The following is a 19,954-nucleotide window of genomic DNA, read 5'->3' as shown; positions in this document are numbered from 1 at the left end:
GTTCAGAATGGGAAGGGATTCTGCAAATCCTACAAGTTGACTTTCCTATTCAAAAGGATTACTAATGCATGAGCTCAAGGTTTGTGGAAGGGAAGACATTCAGAATTCTCTGAAGTGAAAATCACAATCAGCACACGGGAGTTTTTAAATTATTTCTTTATTTATATATATTTCTTTATTCATCTCAGTTTGGTTGGTATTCTTTTTAATCATCGTTGTTGCACTTTAGTATTTTTGTACTGAAAACGAAAAAAACGAAAACAAAAAAAGACATAAAATGAACTGATAGAAAAAGAGAAGGTAAGATACGGGTGGCGAGCCAAGAGCGGGTTTTATACACACGAAGAAGGGAGGAGGAAGAGGAGGTGACGGAACAGACAGAAGAGGAAAACAAAAAAACGAATATATTCTCAACTGCCACAATGAGTCACGGAGCGGAGCCTCGTGGGCAGACTCTCCCGTCTCCTGGATACAGATTGGAGAGAGGGAGCTGAGAACAGGTCAGGGAACCCAGTCCTCAAATCCCAGAGCCGGACAGTCGTGGGTTGTGACGCGCTGGGACCACGTGCAGGTGTGAGGAGAGGGAGAGGGCTCCTCTCCTCAGACTCACTCCCAGCGGAGACGGGGTCCCTGACATGACTCTGGCTGTCAAGACCGATGGGGCCAACACACGTTCACTTCCTGATGATGTTGCGCCTGTAAGTAGTTAAGAGGAGGAGGGTCCTTGTGGAGACTTGGGAGGCTATTGGCTGCCTCGCTTTGTCACATGACGTGGACCAGGCCCAATTTGCGTCTTCCAGGCGCGGGGTGGGGGAGAGAGAAGGAGGGAGGGAACAAGATTAGGGTGGGGGGGTCAAGTGTTGGGAGCAGTACTTCCTCTTCGGTTTCCATGGTATCTGGGACAGTGTGGAGGATAGGTCATGCCCGTTTCATTTCAACCAATAGGATGGTTGACGGGGTCAAAGGTCAAACACCACTGCATACGAGAGGATGTCAGGTAGCGAGAGAGAGGAGGGTGTGTGTCCATTGCCACCTTCTCCTAATGTTTATGATGATATGTCAGCTATTTTACATGTTCCCCTCCTCCAGTTCCACGACAGTCTTTGAAACAGCCCACCTAACAGCCTGCAAAATACACCCCCACCTATAAAACAGGAACAATGACTAGAGCCACAACAACATCAATGATTGAAATGATAAAAGTGACACAAATTACTCTCCTCTTCAAGTTTCTCGAAAATAAAAACAATAAATGAACAATCGTTTTTCATGAAGACAAGTCACTCACGTTCTCTTCTCTCCTCTTTTGGCTAAAAATCGCAATATTCAGAAAACAAAAACAGGTATCTGAAGACATCCAGAAACACAAATAATAACAACAATATAAAAAAGCCTCCCCAAGACCCTCTAAAACTAAGGTTTTGATACACAAATTGAAATTGCGGTCTATACATGGCATCACTGTACAGGGAAGGGGAAGAATGTCGGTTAAACTACCCACAATGCAACACACTGTCACTGACAGAGAGGGGCCAGGGAGAGGAGGGCAAAAAAGGGAGGGATGGAATGACGAGCAGGGTTGAAGAAGGGTTTTGAATGTCAGAGAACAGGGTACTAAGAGAAGGAGAAGGCAAGGTGGAGCAAGATGGAGCAAGGTGGAGCGCAGGGAAGAGATTGCTTGAACCGAAAGTGCAGAATTACTTCAGTAATTAAACAAAAAATATTATGTAATCTTTCTTGCAACACAGAACTGTTTTTTTCCTTTAATAATAATAATATTCATTATAACCATAATAACAATAAAACTTCTTTTTTTTTTACAGAAAAACAGTAATAACAATAATAGTAACAATAATGATCATAATTTCTACATGAACATTAGCCGTAAAAATGAATAAAAAATGAAATTAAGAAAAAAAGAACGACAGAACAAGAAAAGAGACCATGAGAGCTGGTTGTCCTGTGTGATGTCACTGAGCTGATCTGGGTTCAGAGAGCCACAGAGCCTGACCTCCAAACATCCCTCCAAGCCCAGTGGAATGGGCCCGCTCTGAGAAAGGGCCTCATAGGCTCTGAGGTCACAGCCACTCCGGAATGGTCCACTGGAATACAGTGGAGGGGAGAGGGAGGAGCGAACAGAACCTCACAGACATCCCCGCACACAGACTTGATGTCAAATACTTTGGGTTTGTGGCTGAAGGTATGTGTGCGCACGTGTGTATGAGAAAGAGTCTATGTGTGTGTGTTTTTGTTGACGTTTCTCTATACATTTGCCTATATGAATGCCTTGGACATTGAGGCGTATGACAATGTTGCTATGGCAACAGTTAAGAGGGCAAGGGGTGGGCATGGTTGGGTTAAAAGGGGGGAGGAGAGGGTTGAAGGAGGAAGTAAATGGGAGGGGCGGGTGAAGAACTCAATCTATCCAATCAGATGGAAGAGCTAAATGGAGCATCCAATGGCAATGCTTGCTGGATGGCTGTGCTGAACCTCTACTTCCTTCCCCTGCCTGGCCACCACCCACCCCACCCCACCCCCTCCCCAGGCTGCAGGATGCCCTCCCCTAGGTCAGATGCACAGCGCCCCCTCCTGGACAGACAATGGCGGTTTGGAGTGATGCTGGTCGGCACAAGGGGCTGATATGGACCTTTATACACAGGAGATGCCCCTAGGGGAGGGGGGACACAGAGACAGAAAGGCAAAACTACAGTCAGGATTGCGTCCAATACTGAGCAGCGTGTGTGTGTGTGTGGGTGTGCAGCTGTACCTGTGCTAGACCCCAGCCTGTTCCATGCTGTACTGCAGGTCTGGGGGCTTATAGCTGAGCAGCATGTTGCTGGTACAGGATGAGGGGTAGCAGGCAGCAGCGTGGAGCTCCCCCTCCACGTCACACACTGGGGGGGCACAAGACCCAGAGAAAAGGGTCATTTACAACATACACATTACAGGGTCTGGTTGTCACGGATAATCTTTGTCTCGGTAACCACGACGGAGCATAAATAGACATGTGTATTGTGTGTGTGTGTGTCCAGGGACCACTGACCTGACTCCTCCCGCTGGTGGAGCTGCTGACTTCCTGTCAGTGATGATTGGCTGAGGATGTCAGACATGCGGGCGGAGCTCAGGGCCTTCCCAGCCAATAGGCTCATCCCAGACATGGGCTCGGTCTGATCCTATTGGTGGAGAGGAACACGGCTTAGACAGCTTAAACCTATTTTGACATGGACATGACAAGTCTGTTCATGACACTAACAACTTTGTTTCGCTAAATCTTTTACAAGTAAATTGTTATTGCAAGTATAGTTAAAAGAAACATTGCTTAGTGTAAGAGAAATACAATTTAAGTGGATGAAGAACTTAACCATGTGCTGCACATTCTGCTCAAGGTGTCGTGGGAGTGATTAGGGGTCGTTTAGAGGTTGAACATAGGTGTGTGTGTGTGTGTGCGCGTGTGTGTGGAACTCACGTAGGCGTCGTCGCAGGTCTGGATGGTGTGGTGGCGCTGCAGCTGGCCGCGGGGCCTGTAACCGTCGCCCTGGGGAGCCCTGTTGTAGCCCACGCCATTGTGATCAGGCATCTCCATCGCCTGCCCCTGGGTCCTACAGTCCACGTGCTCATTGTCTGGGAGGGGGAGCAGAAAAACAGAATGTTTTCTTTGTTGATAGTGGACTATGGGTAGTGAGTGTGTGTGTGTGTGTGTGTGCAGGCCCAGTGTGGGCTAGGGTTACTGTAACCGTTGTTACCTCTTGCAGCCGAGGCAGTCCTCATGTAGGCGTGCCTGTGGGTGGGGGTGTTGTAGGGGGGGGTGCCCCCCGGGGGGGCCCCCAGCATCTCGTGCTCCTCCGCGCACACCACGGCTGCAGATTTGGCCAGCAGGCCCTGGTGATGCGGGTACCCTACGGGTAGCCCCTCGTCCTCCTCCATGCTCTCAGAGTGGGGCAGACTAGGGGGCAGGCCGGGGGGCTGGCCCTGGACGTCCGGGGGTCGAATCTGGAGGAGGTGGTGGTAGTGGGGGGCCGAGACTGGGCTTGCCTGGGGGTCCAGGCCCGTGTCCCCCCCTTGGCTGAGCTGACGGAGGAGCAGCATTTCCCCGTAGTCCTGGGGGGCGCTGGGCGGAGTGGGGGGCCCCGGCCGGGGGCTATGCCTCTTCAGCAGGGCCGCCAGGTCCTGGGGGGGGAGCCGGGGGTCGGCGTGGCCCGTCAGGGAGTGGCGGGGGGACAGGAGGCCCTGGAGTGTGGGGGTGACGTGCTGCTGCGGGGGGCGGTACTCCAGAGGGGTGGGTGACAGCAGGGCCTGCTGCAGGGCGGAGGGGGGGCCGTAGCCCCCCGCCACCGCCCCGCTCTGGTAGTTGTCCAGGCCGGGCACGTTGAGGGACGCCCCCTGGAGGTAGGGGTTGTAGCTGCCCACCACGCCTGACGGCCCACGGCCCCCGTCGCCAAAGAGATGGGGGTTAAACTGGGACTGCTGGTCGTACACTGTGGTAAAGCGACCCAGACTGCGACTGGAAGAGAGGGATGGAGAGGGGACAGAGAGAGAAGAAGACAGTAAGAATGTGCTGGAACAGAAGAAAGCAGTGGGACTCGAGAAGATTTAAATTTAAGGCTATAATAAAACAATACACACTCTCCTGTACTCAATACTATAGCAATTAAACCGCTAACAAAACAACTTTAAACCTAAAATTAAAGAACAATTTGGAGTCCAGTCCAGTTACAGGGTTTGGAGTCCCTCAACAGTGTGCCTCCATTAAAAGGTAAAGGTTGAGAATTTCTAAAGAAACAAAAGGGATCAGAGGTCAAGTATGGGGGGGAGGGGGTGAAAACAGACCATATTTAGACCCTCTCAAACAGAGCTGGAAAACACTTTTTCTGTAGAGCTCCCCTCCTGTAGGGTTTTGGTCAAACTCCAGTTAACTGTCAGCTACCTTATTCAGCTTATCAACCAACAAGTGGTTAGAATCAGGTGGATCAGGTAGGGATGAAGATCTACTGGGTGGTGGGAGCTCTCCAGAAACAGTATCTGGCAGTCCTACACAAACGGGAAAGAATCCAGCTCTAATCAACTGGCTATTTTTAGAAGTCTAACCGTCCTACTTCTATGCTGGCGCAGGTCTAGGATCAGCTGGCCAACATCATCATATTTTTCCCACCCAACAGATGAATGCCCAGAATGATCCTGGACCTGCGTTTAGAGGTGTACTTGACCAGCTGGGGCTATATAGGATCTACTTCTAGAACTCTCCTCTCCTAGACTTACATGCGTCAGCTTAGCCTGCCAATTGGAGTGGACGACTGGAGGGTGATGTCATCTCAGTCAAGTAGGTTTGGGTTATAAAGCACAACTATGGTAATAAATACTTAAAGTGGCTTATAAGGGATAAAAGACTGTAGAATGTGTCAAACCCTGAGCCAGGCAGGCACTAGACCACACACAAGTAGCTTTGCCGATCTCACCAGTCAACATTGGCTAGGCCTGATGAAATGTCTGGAAAGTTTGGGAGAGAACTTCTTGGATTTTGGAGCGTCCAAATGTTGTTCTATGGCACCTTAGAAAGTGGTTGGAAGTCAAGACAGCTCAAATCTATCAGGAGGCTTGAAAGGTGGTCTCACACAGGGAGCCAAAATCTGACTGTCAACTTTGTAAACGTGGAGAAAGCAAAACTGTCAAACAGGAGACGAAGAAACGAAAACATGGAAAGTAGCTTAAGCTTCCTGAGGACATATGAAAGTTCTAAACAATGCAGGGTTGTTTGAATGAGAAAATGATGAATAGCAGGACAAAAAAAGAAAGGAGAAGAAGAATTGAAAAAAGAAAGATTGAAGAAGAAAAAAAATAAAAGTGAATCCTTTGGTACGGTGTTGCTTGGCGGCGGGTCTTGAGGTCACCTGTGAGTCTCGGCGTTGTCGGCGCTCAGCTGCTTCCCCAGGACGCGGTGACTACACGGCGTGGTCAGGAAGCCGCCCTGACGCTGGGCCCCGCCCCCCAGCTCCACTTCCTGGACCTGGATAGTGACCTGCTGCGGCCCAGCCTGGGCCAAAGGCACGCCCTGGCGGACCGAGCAGCTCTGCTGCTGCTGCTGCTGCTGCTGCTGGGGAGGGGGCAGGCCCACGCGGGGGTGCCCGCTGGGGGGGGGGCTCCCGCTCTGGGGCTGGTAGAGGGAGGGGCCGTGCTGGTACTGTACTGCTGGCGGACCACCTGGGTGGAGGGGGGTGGGGGCGAGTGTGGAGAGGGGGGGGGGGGGGAAGAGGGATGGAGGAGAGAGAAGTCGGCACAGTTTAGACTTTAGAACTTCTTATCTCGGCTGTCTTGCCCTTGGCAGCGGAGGGACGCGCTGGGGGAGCGACGGGGCGGAGGCATAAAGCAGGGCTCACCGTGACCCTGCATCATCTCTGCAGAGCAGGGAGGAGGGCTCGGGTTGGGCTGTCTGAAGAGGTGGTTGCTGGGATGTGTAGGCGGTGGACTAGAGGGCTGGATGCGCAACCTGAGGAGACAAACACGGTGGCGTCAGCTCCGAATCAATGGCAGCAGTGCCCCCAGGCTTAAGAGAGAGAGACAGAGAGAGACTAAGAGAGAGAGAGAGAGAGAGAGAGAGAGAGAGAGAGAGAGAGAGAGAGAGAGAGAGAGAGAGAGAGATAGCGACTGAGAGAGAGAGCGAGCGACTGAGAGAGAGCGAGAGAGAGAGCTCACCTCTGGAGCTGGTGGGTGAGGTGACTAGGCAGGCTCTCCCCGTGTCCCAGAGACAGGGCCTACAGGGGGGGAGAGAAACCAAGACGGAAGGCGTGTTAGTCTTGACTGAACAGGTCAACGTGACTTGTGTGTGTCATCAAGTGTGTGTGTGTGTGTGTCTGAACAAGAAAGCAGAAGTGGGATGACACGAATGAGGGTCATCCTGGCCCTTAAAGATGTCTCAGCTGAAATCATGCTGTGTGTGTGTGTGTGTGTGTGTGTGTGTGTGGGGGACCTGTATCTGCTGGTGTAGTATCTGTTGCTCTTGCTGGTACAGGAAGTGCTGTTGCTGTGTGTGCTCCAGTAGCCTCTCATCCTGAGGAGCGGCGTACATTTTCTGCAGCTGCTCGCACTCCTGTTAAAGCACAAACACACACACACATCAAACATACATTGGCACACAACCACACGCACAGAGACAGAGACACACACAGATTTTTTCGTTGACGTTCTCTGGGTTTGTCCCAAAAAATGATCATCTACTGGAATTGCTCTGTTTAAAAATGGTATGCCCATTTTAATTGCGCAATGCAATCGGATTTGGCTAATTCAATTCCCTATCACCGTAGAAAAAGTAGAAGGAAGTAATCCCACTTCCCTCCTCTGGGGGGCGAGGAAGGTCCAATGGGGTCAAACGGCATGTTTACATGACACTGGTGACCTAACATCACCTCCCCATCTGGATGGGTGACTGTCCACCTGGCGTGTGATCTAAAGGATTAGCAAACTCCGTGACATCAGCACAACGGATCCTCTCAGAAGCAGGGTGGCCCTCAATGATTTGACCATGTCACCTAGATACAGGGGCTGTGACGGGTTGGAGGTTTGAACAACACAAACTAAACCTTAAACTGAACAGTGTTCCTCCAGCCCAGAATTGAAGGAACATGACCTGAATCCCCCCATGCTTGGCCCAGTGGTCCCAGCGCTCGCAGCTCTTGAGCAGCTTCACCTGTTTGAGCTGCCGGATGAGGCTGCTGTTCTCCAGGTGGGCCTTGAAGGCCTGGATGGTGGCTGCCCCATCGGAGAAGCGTCTCACTGGGGAGAAACGCTCCATGGGAAGGTGGAGGGTGTTACAGTCCTTATAGCTAGACCTGGACACAGGGAACACACACAGGGAACACACACACACACACACAGGGAACACACACACCAAGGGAACACACACACATACAGACATAAAGGGATGCAGAAAAGACACACACCGCCCAGTCACACACATTGTATTGCCAGAGGTGAGCACCCATTCACACACACAGACGGAGGAACGACACAAAACACAAAAACACACATTATGGATTTTACACTCCAAAGTGTTTCCACTGGAGGAGAAAACACAGATCTGAGTAAAACACACTGCTCTGTTATCATGGATGTCGAACCAGTCGAGATCAAGAATGCTCATTGTCATCTTGTGAACAGGACTGCAACAATCAGACATTTTTTGTCATCAATTATTATGTGAATAACCTTGGTCATTACATTTCTACTTGAGTTTTTTCCTGGGCCATTTTTGAAACAAAGGGATATGAGAGTGAAAGAAAACTCATTTCTATTCCCCAATCAGGATCTAAACAGCAGTGGACTAAGGTGTCAATACAGGGAACTGAAAAATACATCAGGCACTGTTGAAATACTGTCGATTCTCCTATCCTCAGCAGTTCACTGTGAAAAAAAAAAAACAATTTGAAAGTAAAAAACACAAAGAAGTCCAAAAACACGTTTCAGTAGGCCATTCAAGCTTTCAAGATATCAGCCGTTACAAATGACAGATGTAAGACCACAACATGGCTGGGCCACAACATGGCCGCCCAGAGAATGTAGGCCAATCATCCTAGTCTTCAATCCTAATCTCCTAAACCTCTACAGTAGGTGTCTCACACAGTACTTGTCAAGGAAACCCTACTTAGCATCAGCTCAAACAATGGAGCCGTTTCTGGGTTCTACAGTCGTGATGGTTAGAAGACCACAGGGTTACCAGCCCTGAAGAGATGAGAAACACTCGACGGAGCCTATTTAGAGACCCCTCCCCATCCAAGGGGTTCCTGTAGAAACTGATCTTCCATCCCAGACCAACACACACATCTCTTTCTCACAAAGACACACACACACACAATGACAGGTCTAAGCCTGGTCAGATCTAGCGCGCTCTACACACCTATAGTTTCTAGCTAGCATAGCAGGTGAACAGGTGCACTCCTAACCCCCCTTCCCTTGTGACTATGTCGTGCCGCCCCCCCCCCCCCTCAGGAGGGCAATGTAAGCTCAGTGTGGGCGTGTCCCCCTCACCGGCTGCTGTGCTGCTCGGGGGCCCAGCCCCCCCTCTGTCGGGAGGCCTGGGGCCGCTGGGGGTCTGCAGCCTGCAGCTCCCCGTGGGGCCCCGTGCTCATGAGCGCGTGCGTCGTGTGCCGCTTGGAGCGGTTCGCCAGGTACCTGGGCCGCAGGGAGGGAGGAGGGGGAGACAGGAAGCAGCACTAGTCAGCTCTCTGTCCTCGTTGGGGGCCCTTAGCGGAGGGGGGTGGCGGCGGCCGGGGAAACGAGTCAGGCCCGCCCCCCTCTTGGGGCAGCAGAGCGAATCACATCACAGATTTAGATTGAACTCCCGCCCCCACCCCCCACCCCCTTTTTTTTTCCAATTTGAGGATTGGAAGGGTTTGTTTGTTTTGCAAGCTTACGAGTCAGCGAAGCCGTGTGAGAAGCACTTTGGGTGCTGTTTGAAATGGAAAAAGACAGAGAGGTTGTTTTGGGTTTTTTTGGGGGGGGGGGGGAAAGAAGATTGAAAGGAAGGAGATTTGGTAAGAAGTTTGATTTTCCGTCATGGAAGCCAGTTGCACGATGGAAAGGAGAGGAAGAGAAAGGGCTGCCGTAACAACTTTGGCCCCCCGTTGGCAGAAAAGCAGTGCTGCAGCCTATTGGCACTCGCTCCCAGAAACCCAGGACACCAGCGGCTCTAAACTCTACACACGCCCATACGCCCACAAACCAACAGAGACGCACACGCACAGTAACCCGACATCGGCGCACTTAACCACGCCCCCAAGCAGACAGAGCCCCGCCCCTGGACTCGCCCCGCCCCTACCTCTGGACCGCCTCCTGGTCGGGCTCACCGTCCGAACCCTCTTCATCCACCGGAGCTACTGCTGGGATGGGGTGCTGAGGGGGAGGAACAGACGAGAGAGGGAATGCAGGGATGGGGAGAGAGAAGGGCAGAGGTCAAGTTCACGGGGGGAGAGAAATCGACACATAAAAGGAGGAGGAGGAATTCAGTCTGATGCTGAGCAGCAACGACAGTTGTCGCCGGCGCGCATTTCCGAGTGTGTCGTTTCCTCCCACAGGGTTTTACTTACGGGGCTGGCAACAAGAGGTGACTGTCCCCGAGGCCTCTTCAGGAGCTGGGCGTGGAGCTGGATGTTGGCCCCCCCATCGGAGGCCCTGCGGCCCAGCGGGCCCATACCGTTCAGCAGCTGCAGGGTGGGGGGCTGCAGCAGGGACTGCTCCTGGAGACACACACACACACACGGCGGAGGGGACGATGAGGGAGAGGGGTCAGTGACGCCCACACAGCTTCTTGAGCACCCCAACCATGTACCCAACCATTTACCCAACATCTCCTATGCTAATCCTTATCCACACACCCCTGCAGACACACAGAGAATGCGGGCATTGGAAAAGCCCTCTTGGCGCCCCCTGCATGACAAGTGAAAGGTGATTAGTTAAAAGCACCACGAATGGGGCTTGGCTTTTCAACTAACCCTAACCTGGAGGGACAGTGCCAGCGGGCACGCGTCTAAAGAGCTCACCTCAGGCCCCAAACAGTCGCAAGTGCATTAGCCAGAACACCGACCCACAGCTGCTCTTTGAAAAGTACCTTATCCTAAGCTTTCTGTTTGTGTATGCATGAACTTATTAGCGACAACCGTCAGCGGCTAATCAGCTTCGGGGGCGCCTGACTGCCCCTAGACAAACCGCAGAATGGTGTGCCTGCTAACAGGGGGGAGAAACGAGTGATTTCCTTCTCCGTCTTTACCTTGTACTCCAGGTGCTGGCTGGGCTGCAAGCTCTGGGTGGGCATGAGCGTGTGCATGGGGCCCATGGCGGGGGGCGGGAAAGGGGGCTGGGGGGCGGCGCCGCGGGGGAAGCCTGGAGGAAGCTTCTGGAGCTCCTCCTGCATGTCCGCCCTGGCGACACAGGACAGATATGGTTGGTTACACCCAGACAGAACCCAAAACACTGCGCGGTACAGTAAACGGTGCTATGTCGTAGGAGTCCACGTAGTTCTGGGGTTTTGGCCAACCCGTTCCAAGGCCGTGAGAGAGGCAGGGACAGGGGGGGGGTCGTGGCCTACCTGGGGTCTGGGACGCCCACTGTGTGTCGACGCATGGACAGGTAGCGAGCCATGGCCTCGGGGGATGGCTCCTCGCCTTCGTCGCTGTCCAACGCCATGTTTCCGTCGGGCTGCGCGGAGAGACAAGACGTTTGACCTCTGAAACTTGACCCCCCCCCCCCCCCCGCGTCCGTCGAGGACCACTCCTTCCCCCTTTTCGTATCCACATTTCAAATGGGCCTTTTCATATCAACAGAAGGTTCCTCAGCTGAGCCGAGGGTCGCTGCTGGTACGTCGGCAGCGAACGTGCCACGTCGACCTTAACTGGATCAGCAGCGGCCCCCTGCTGTGAAAGGGGGGGGGGCTGCCAACACGGGGTTTACGGTGACGTGCGGGCGCCCCCTGAGCGGGGCGCTGTCGTCACGGCAGTTCAGCCAGCGAGCGCTCGTGACGAACGAGGGACGACTCACCTCCACGATCTGGTTCTCCGGGTTGATAAGCTGGACTTGTGGGACAGTCATGCTAACGGGATTACCCTGCTGATCCGTCTGCAGAGGACACACACACAATTATAAAAAGGTCATGCAGGCATTGGCTTGATTGGCCGGACAAGTCTCCTATAGAGCAATTACAGAAACGAATCCAGGTCATGCTTGCTCCCTTCTTAGGTCAGGAGCAGCACTGTTGTCTACCTGCCGTCAGTCGGCCTGTGAGAGATGCCCTGGCAGCAAGCTGGAGCACACCTGTGCTTTGCGCCGCAGACACATACACTGTCTCACACACACATACACTGTCTCACACACACACACACACCCAGACACACACACAGACAGACACACACACCCAGACACACACACACCCAGACACACAGGCAGGCAGACACACTGTGTACTCGCGACAATGTCTTTTGAAGGATCTGTCTGCACAGGGTGGGCGCGCTCCAAATGTTTTGTGCCACAGATCGAGGCTGGTTACATAAAGTTTTCTAAACTTTTGAATTTGTATTGAGAACACGTATTTGATGGTTGATTTTTATATTTTCTTTACTCTGTTACCGTCACTCTGTTTGAACAATAAAAACACAGACCAGGCTCGTGATTCTGTCAAGTACAAACCTATTCAATACAAACGGCTGTCCGTCTACAGACGCTTGTTTACACCCCCGCACAGACTACAGACTTCTCTTATTTGCCCACAGACGTACAACGTCAATTCAAACTCTTTGTTGAACCGGATCAGCCTTCCCGTCCCTTGTGCCCGGGAGGCTAAGGGTTAACAGGCTTACTGTTCAAAAGGGGAAGGTACAGTGACTGGCAGCAGGAAGCCACGACCTCAGCCAGCGGAGCTCAGCACCACATCCAAGCTGACCGCCTTCCAATGAAACCTCATCAAAGGTCAAAGAACAATGGAAGAGCAGCTGACCAGAAGGAGGGTTTGTCCCCTAGGTCGGACAGGTGATGACGGTTGCAATCGGGGGACTCAAGTTAGCAGATCACGGAAACTTGGTTAACCAATCAAGGAAGACTTATAAGAACCTAAGACCTTTTGGTCGGCGTGCATCGTTCCTATAGCGACAGGTCATAGGACTTCAGTTCTAAAGGGCCTTTGAAACCAGTGAAGTTGATTACCTGGACGGGGTTGAGAGGGTAGCCAATGGGGCGCGGGGTGGGCGCAGGAGTGGGCGGGGCCACGCGCAGGGTCTTGTGCTTCTTGAGGCGGTCGGCCAGCAGGCTGTAGATGGCACTGTAGTGATCGTACGCGTCGGTGTGTAGTGACTGAGGGAGGGAGACGAGAGAGAGGGGTCAGAGAGTGGACGGCACACACAGCATGCACACGCTGAACGTCTGTCTAGCTCACGTGGTTCTGTCTTTCTGACGTAGTGGTGGGCATACTGATTCATCTGCCGTCGGTGGGCGGGTCACACACATTATTCTCCACTTGGTTGTGAGGATTCAATCCCACTTTGTCACGTGAAAGCAGATGTCAATAAAAGCTTGACTGACACGAGGTCGGCACGGCAAGGTAGCTAGCGCATTCCTGTTTTACACTGCAAAACATAGTCGCCCAGTCCAAAGGAAAATACACCCCGCTATGCTGCCCCGGTTCCTACGGCAGCACTTCCTGGCTGCCGCCTCTCAGACCTTAACACCTGCTATGTGACAAGGAAGCTCAGATCTATCAGAACGCACTGACAAGTCTTTCTGCGGCTGCAGTTGCCTTACCTAGCTGGCACTCTACGAGGCGTGTGTGGTTGTGTGTGTGGTTGTGTGTGGGCCCTGGCCCACCTGCAGTGTGCGCTCGCGGTCCAGTCCCATCTCAGACATGGCCATCAGCACCTGCTCGTTGATCAGCTCCGTCTCCCTCTCTGACTTGACCTGCTCGCACTCCGCTATCAACTGTCACACACAGGGAGGGAGGGAGAGAGAGAGAGAGAGAGGGGGCAGGAAGGCGGAGATTTGGACCGAAAGAAAATGGAGGGATGAAAAAGAAAGAGGAATGTTATTAGAGGCCTCAGAGTTGTGTGTGTGTTTGTGTAAGTGTCTCAGCTGGGTCCGCACCTGATAAGAAGACAAAGTGAGAAGCCGTTGGACGCAGGACTCACCCTGTCAAACTCGGGGTCGGGGTCTCCCTGCCTCATCCACTTGTTCTTGCAGATCTGCTCCATGGAGAGCCTGCGGCTCGGCTCCAGCACCAGCATGTGGCGGATCAGATACTCACAATCTGGCACGCACGCAAGGCAAAACAAACAGTTAGGAGGTCCCTCCCACACGCACCCGCACGCACACACACCCTTTACGGGTGAGTCTTTGGTCCTGTGCTCCTCACCCGTAGACATGAAGAAAGGAATCCGGAACTTTCCGCTCAGCACCCGGGCTCGAAGGTTCTGCAAGGTGCTGCCATCGAATGGCAGGGCACCACACACCAGGACGTACAGCACCACGCCCAAACTCTACACAGAGAGAGAGAGAGAGAGAGAGAGAGAGAGAGAGAGAGAGAGAGAGAGAGGGGAGGTTGGATGAGTGACATTGCTGTCGATGTTGTGAAGGAACCTCGGGGCGTCTTGGACCTGTCGGGCGAGCTCACCCAGATGTCCACTTTGGGCCCGTCGTACTCCTTGCCCTCAAAGAGCTCCGGGGCGGCGTAGGGGGGGCTTCCACACCACGTCTTCAACAGCTGGCCTCGCGCAAACAGGTTACTGAAGCCAAAGTCTGAAGCCCGCCCCGGCAGGAGGGCACAAGAAACAGAAGAAGAGAAGGGTGATAAAAAGCCAGATCGAGAGATGAAATCCTCTCTCTCTCTCTGTCACACACACACACACACACACACACACCTGCTATCTTGATGTTGAGGTTGTGGTCCAGCAGGAGGTTCTCAGCTTTCAGGTCACGGTGGACGATGTTGCGGCAGTGACAGAAATGGACCGCCGCCACGATCTGTTTGAACTTCCTCCTGGCGTCCTTCTCTGCCATCCTGCCATGGGCCACCAGGTGGTCTGCACGCACACAGGGACGCACACACACACACACACACAGGGACAAACACACATACACAAAACACAACAAGTTCAACACATTATTGTGTACCATTGGTAAACCAACGGAATAGCAGGAGAGGCCCAGGGCAGAGAAGAAACTCACCAAATATCTCTCCTCCACTGGCGTACTCTGTTACCAGGTAGATCATCCTTTCTGTCTCCATCACCTGCAGCCAAGGAAAGTGGATGTGTGGTTTAGAGGACGAGGAGATGAGGTCTACCACGTCCTCAGTCCTCCATGAAATGGGAGGGACTAGATGTACAGTGAGGAGGAATGCTGGTGAAGCAGCGCGCGCTGGACTGACCTGGTAGAGGCGGATGATGTGGGGGTGTCGCAGCATCTTCATGATCTGAACCTCCCTGAAGATCTTCTTCAGGTTCTCATCATCGAGCTGGGTCTTGTCCACTATCTTGATAGCCACCTGGAGAGAGAGAGAGAGAGAGACAGAGGAGGGACATATGAAGAGAGACACAGGAGATACACAAGGAGCCATACAGAGAGAGACCGAGAAATAGACACCGGGAAAGATGTAGAGAGAGGGGGGGCAAGCAAGAGAAACAAGGAGACACAAAGACAAACAAGACAGAGAACAGCATTTTCCTGAAACAAAATATTTCGACTGGGAGGAAAAACAAACAAAATTGAAATCTTCCAAGACAAGGACGTCACTGGAAGACCCCTCCTCCCTCCCTCTTCTCATCCTCCACCAACCATGACCTTGACGGGGGGGACAATAGCCGCAGGGTCAGATGACATAAGCGGAAGCGGGCATAGGACTTACATAATGGCACTGAAATGCCGATAAAGTAGTCAGTGTGGATTTAATCAATCCTGACAACGCCTGCACTCCACTTAGTGCTGACAAGTCAGCCTCAACAACATTTTAATGAATAAATCAACTGAACATAATCCACTCCAAACCCCTAAACCTCACTGTACGCACTCACACACTCACAAAGGCATCCTAAAATACGCATTACACACACACGGGCTGTGATAAGGGGACAGTTTGATGGATCATTGGTGGGATGCTGTCATGTCTGCTGTTGGTGGTGGTCGGCAGGGGAGATCCACACCGTCCCACTTCCGCTAGCGGACAGGAAAGGGAAGTGAGGAAGAAGGAAGCATGGCCACACAGGAGAGAGAGTGTGGAGCCAGGCACATGGTGTTCTGGCAACCAAGTGTCGGTTGGGCTGTTTTGTGTGTGTCTGCGTATACGTGTGTGTGACTGTGTGTCCATCTCTCTGTTATTTTAAGTTCCGCTGGTCTATTATTGTCCCTGGCCCTCATCCAGCTGTGGTGATGTCATCGCTCCCCTGCCCTACTCCCCCTGACTCTGTGCTGGTGTGTACAAGGGCCCACATCTGGAACAAGGACACACACACACACAAACACACACCTGCTGAGGTAGAGGTCAACAGGTATACTGATTTTAAATGTTTACAAGCGTGCACAATACAAACACACACACACACCGTCTGTCTCTGGAAAGACTAACTCCCATCCATGCAAATGGACTTAAAATAAGGAAACCGAGCTGAAATCAAGTTGGCAGAGGCTGCTATGCTTGCCAATAAAACTAGCTGCCCGTGTGTGTTATAAGATAGGGTCGAACATCATTTGGTCAACTGATATGATGAACACACAGTGGAGGATTGAAGAAGGAACCAGTCACTGGCATTTGGGCACATTTTTGACTAGGCTTAAGCTTAAAATCTTCTGCTCAAATACGCTCCCCCTTCCACATGTAGAAAACAGTTCTGAAATGCAGTCGGAGAGGCCTGAAATACGGGGCCTGACCTGGAATAGGCCAGGTCTCCAAATCCAACCACACAGTCATTTCTGTGTTCCAGTTCCAGTGGCTGTACAGTAATGTGCTCTGACTGTGCAAAGTCCCCCCTCGGGGTGTCTTGTCTGGCTTTGGCTTCCATTACTCAGGAATTTTCCATTGAAAGATATGAATCCGGACACACGGACGAACGGACAGACGGTGTGGGTTGAGCTGAAGTGTCACATAGCCCTTTGGATCACAAGACCGGTGAGCTCACTATTGCGCCGCGCTGCCGCTGACACTCAGCTAGCGAAACAGACAGGGTCTAATGACCTACTATGCTGCTCGATAGACCAGCCTAATACTGAGACTGCGCATTACACCAAAGCCTACTTTTAGCCGTGTACACAGCCTGCTGTGGTATTGCTGCACACACACACATTTACTTACTGAACCGACACAGAGCACAGCGCTGTCTGGTTGCTGCTAAACATGCACACAGCATTTTCTACCGATGATTCAAGGCACAGTCAGTATTATTAGCCTACAACTGTGCTGTGCCAACAGTCTACTGTAAGTATGTATAAACCCTATTATAAGGTAGCCTCCCCTAACCTACTGCCGCAGCAACTGTGAACAGTACAAGCAGGTTAATTGCTGATGTGGCAATGGACAGATATGCAAGGCTCTAAGCCAAGCCAATGACAGTCTATATTAAAAGCATACATGTGAAAGTGTTCCAGCACAACCAGGTCATAAAGATAGTGTCACCGTCTGACTGCCAGGATAGTCAAAGTTGAATCTTTACTGCAGGCGGGCAGGTAGGCTGGCTGATTGACTGACTGTCACTGACTGGAAACCGCTTGGCTCACAGGCAACAATTAACTGTATGTCAGTGTTCTAAATACCAAAACAAACACACCCTAACATGCGCAATCACAGGGCACCCATGCACATTTACACAGTACAAACACGCTCACACAATCATGCATCAAAACATGTGACAGTCAGCATGAGTCAATAGTGGTTGCATGCACAAACTCTCCCCAATGAAAAAGGGTGGTGGTAATGTCCCATGGGTGTGTGCACACTAAACATGCCTTTAATCATCTCAACAGTGTGTCAGGCATCACAGTCATTCCCCAATATCTTTGGAATTGTATTTCTCTATTCAGTCGAGACTGGGTTTTTTGGGTAGTCTGCTTGGAGGTACTACTTGGTGCAAGCTGTTTGTAACTGTGTGCATGTACACAGAAGACACACATTCTCTAACCATAATGATGTCACAACAGTCATCAGCTTAGTGGCCCCGTTCCACAACCATAGCATAACTATTTGGTTCGCAGACCTTATTCACTGCTAGGGAAATCACTGAGGAGGAACACCACGTATGAATGAAAGAGCTGGGATGACATAGGAAAAGTTGTTATAACTGATAATTGTTGTTACACCTGATAACCCATAAGAAAACGTGGAAATAACAGCGATGTCAACAATAGGACACGGGTGACTAGCGCTCTAATGTCTGATGAACATAATAAAACAACCTAACCTTTAACAAGGAGGTCCTTACAATGTTAGGCAAATGCAGTGCACCCTTTTGTTGGATCTTTCACGAATCCTTAAGTGTTGAATTACTGTGGGGGAAATAATATACCCATCCTGACTGGAGCAATTCTATGCTGTGCAACCCACTTGGCCAGCGTTGATATCGATACCAGGGTCGTGAAGAAATGAACTGTAAAGCCCCACATTTTCGACATGTTAGCCATCATGTAATGGCAAGCAGTGGAAAAGAAAATGCCACCCAGATTATACTTCCAAATGAGTTACTAAAAGTTAAGGGATGGATAGCTATCAAGCTGCAGGAATTTTTTCCATCCGAAAAATACAGTTAGTCAGATGACTGGATAAATATTTGGTGACATTCACGTTAACTCTACCATGGCTTGCCAACAATTTGTTTACTGGCTAGCTGGCTGGCTAACTGGCAAGCTGACAAATGGTGTAGTTGTCACGTTAGCTATATCAGATAGGTTAGCTGGCTTTAATAGTTAGATAACTAAGTTTAGAGAGGAGCCCAGTGGGCTATCTACTTGATAATCCATGTGGCTATCCATTTTCTCTAGCAAGCGAGCTAACGCGACGTTAGCTTAGCTGCTTGCGCTCAGCTCCATCTCCTCTCCCATCCTCAGTGGTACCGTTCTCTGGCCGTCCATTGAATTAACTAAACCCCACTTCAGTTAATATATAGCTAAAACTTGCCCATGATTCTGTCAAGTACAAAACTATTCCATACAAATGGCTGTCCGTCTAGAGACGCTTGTTTACACCCCCGCACAGACTACAGAGCACTGCAACCACAGCGGGCAGATCGTTGTTCTTCTGTTCTGTTCTGTGCCGAAGCCCGAAGAAGGCCCGATCTTCATCTTGGGGGATGGATGACAGCTACGACAGTCAAATACAATGACAACATAGAATTGATAACCAAATTCCCTTATCAATCAGCTTACCTTTGCTTTGGTGATGATGTGTGTGGCTAGTTTTACAACGGCGAAATTTCCCTTGCCGATAGTCCGCTCGATTTCGTAGTAGCCCACTCGGGCTGGGGGGGGCCTGCTGGCCGAAGGGTGGCCGGGGTTAGTGATGCACCCCGCTGCCGGGGTAGGTCTATTGGAGTGGCTGATCCCGGAGGACGGCTGTGTTCGGTTCTGGGCGCCCATGCCTGCGTGGGCCGGTCGGGTAGAGTGCGTAATCCCGGCCGCAGCGGACCCAGCAGCACCTCCGCTTGACACGGCCGCCATCTTCTCGCCTCTCTGCGGGAACAACAACCAGCCTTGCGCAGCGCGCATCGCGGGCACGCCCCCGCCCTGCGTCATACCCGCTCCTCCGCAGCGCCCTCTCTAGGTTGTAACTATAGCAACTATCAGCGTAACAAATGACTTCATCCAGAGAAACGTATTGTGGTTGCCCTGGAAACGGAACTGCGCATAATCACACAGTATTTCAAGTGATTCGTTGCGGACAATGTTACTAACATCAGACAACTTTTAGAAAATACATTTCATTAATCTTTTTTTCCTCATAACAACGTGGAAACAAATCATATTTGTTGAATTCTTAATTCTAAAATGCCACGTGCCTTCTCTCTCTCTCTAACTCTCTCTTTCCCTCTCTCTCTCTCTCACTCCCCCCCCCCCCCCCCCCCTCTCTCTCTCTTACACACACACACACACACAAACACACACACACACACACAAGGGAGAGAGAAAACATGTTGATTTTAGTAACCATAATGAAAGACTTCGTGAAAATGTGTGAACATTACACATTTGTAATAAGGAAATTAACTCCAAATGCAAAACTTTCAAGCAAAGGAAGAGTTTAACAACGTAGAGCTAGGCCTGAATATATGAGAGGTCCGTTTAGGAAATAATTCAGACTGTTCTTACTCAACACATACACATTCACATATGAAACGTTCACACACATTCACCGAAAACTCTCATCCCTATGCGAAATGCTCGCATAAACATATATGAAACGCATTCACATTCACATGTGGAATGTTTACGCACGCATTCATACTTCTAAAAA

At 51.2% G+C, this 19,954-nt stretch overlaps 1 protein-coding gene across 2 annotated transcripts; it reads right to left on the bottom strand.

Moving 5' to 3' along the window:
- Positions 1–141: 141 nt before the first annotated feature.
- On the bottom strand, positions 142–19,363 carry sik3 (SIK family kinase 3). 2 transcript variants are annotated; one of them, XM_047035413.1, is made up of 25 exons: positions 18,871–19,363; positions 14,891–15,007; positions 14,689–14,752; positions 14,382–14,543; positions 14,135–14,259; positions 13,877–14,000; positions 13,653–13,771; positions 13,336–13,446; positions 12,679–12,825; positions 11,521–11,598; positions 11,072–11,181; positions 10,754–10,904; positions 10,074–10,223; positions 9,806–9,879; positions 9,016–9,159; positions 7,679–7,820; positions 6,962–7,081; positions 6,688–6,746; positions 6,372–6,481; positions 5,886–6,195; positions 3,744–4,501; positions 3,467–3,621; positions 3,044–3,173; positions 2,768–2,894; positions 142–2,668 (listed from the first exon to the last, which is right to left on the bottom strand). In XM_047035413.1, the coding sequence occupies exons 1-24, from the start codon at positions 19,234–19,236 to the stop codon at positions 2,773–2,775; spliced, it is 3,948 nt and encodes a 1,315-aa protein (XP_046891369.1). In that variant the 5' UTR covers positions 19,237–19,363; the 3' UTR covers positions 142–2,668; positions 2,768–2,772. The 2 variants fall into 2 exon arrangements, with proteins under 2 accessions (XP_046891369.1, XP_046891370.1); XM_047035414.1 differs by lacking the exon at positions 9,016–9,159 and having other exon boundaries at positions 18,871–19,362.
- Positions 19,364–19,954: the final 591 nt, after the last annotated feature.

The sequence above is a fragment of the Hypomesus transpacificus genome, chromosome 15 (genome assembly GCF_021917145.1).
Source record: "Hypomesus transpacificus isolate Combined female chromosome 15, fHypTra1, whole genome shotgun sequence".
Taxonomy (NCBI): domain Eukaryota; kingdom Metazoa; phylum Chordata; class Actinopteri; order Osmeriformes; family Osmeridae; genus Hypomesus; species Hypomesus transpacificus.
The sequence above is the reverse complement of the archived record's forward strand: the minus strand, read 5'-3'. Positions and strand labels throughout refer to the sequence as shown.

Coding starts and splice junctions, on each gene's coding strand:
- sik3 (XM_047035413.1), bottom strand. CDS start 19,236: ATGACGCAGGGCGGGGGCGTGCCCGCGATGCGCGCTGCGCAAGGCTGG. Junction 14,001..14,134: donor GGCCCAAAGTGGACATCTGG/GTGAGCTCGCCC, acceptor CTCTCTGTGTAG/AGTTTGGGCGTGGTGCTGTA. Junction 7,082..7,678: donor TCATCCGGCAGCTCAAACAG/GTGAAGCTGCTC, acceptor GTGCTTTAACAG/GAGTGCGAGCAGCTGCAGAA.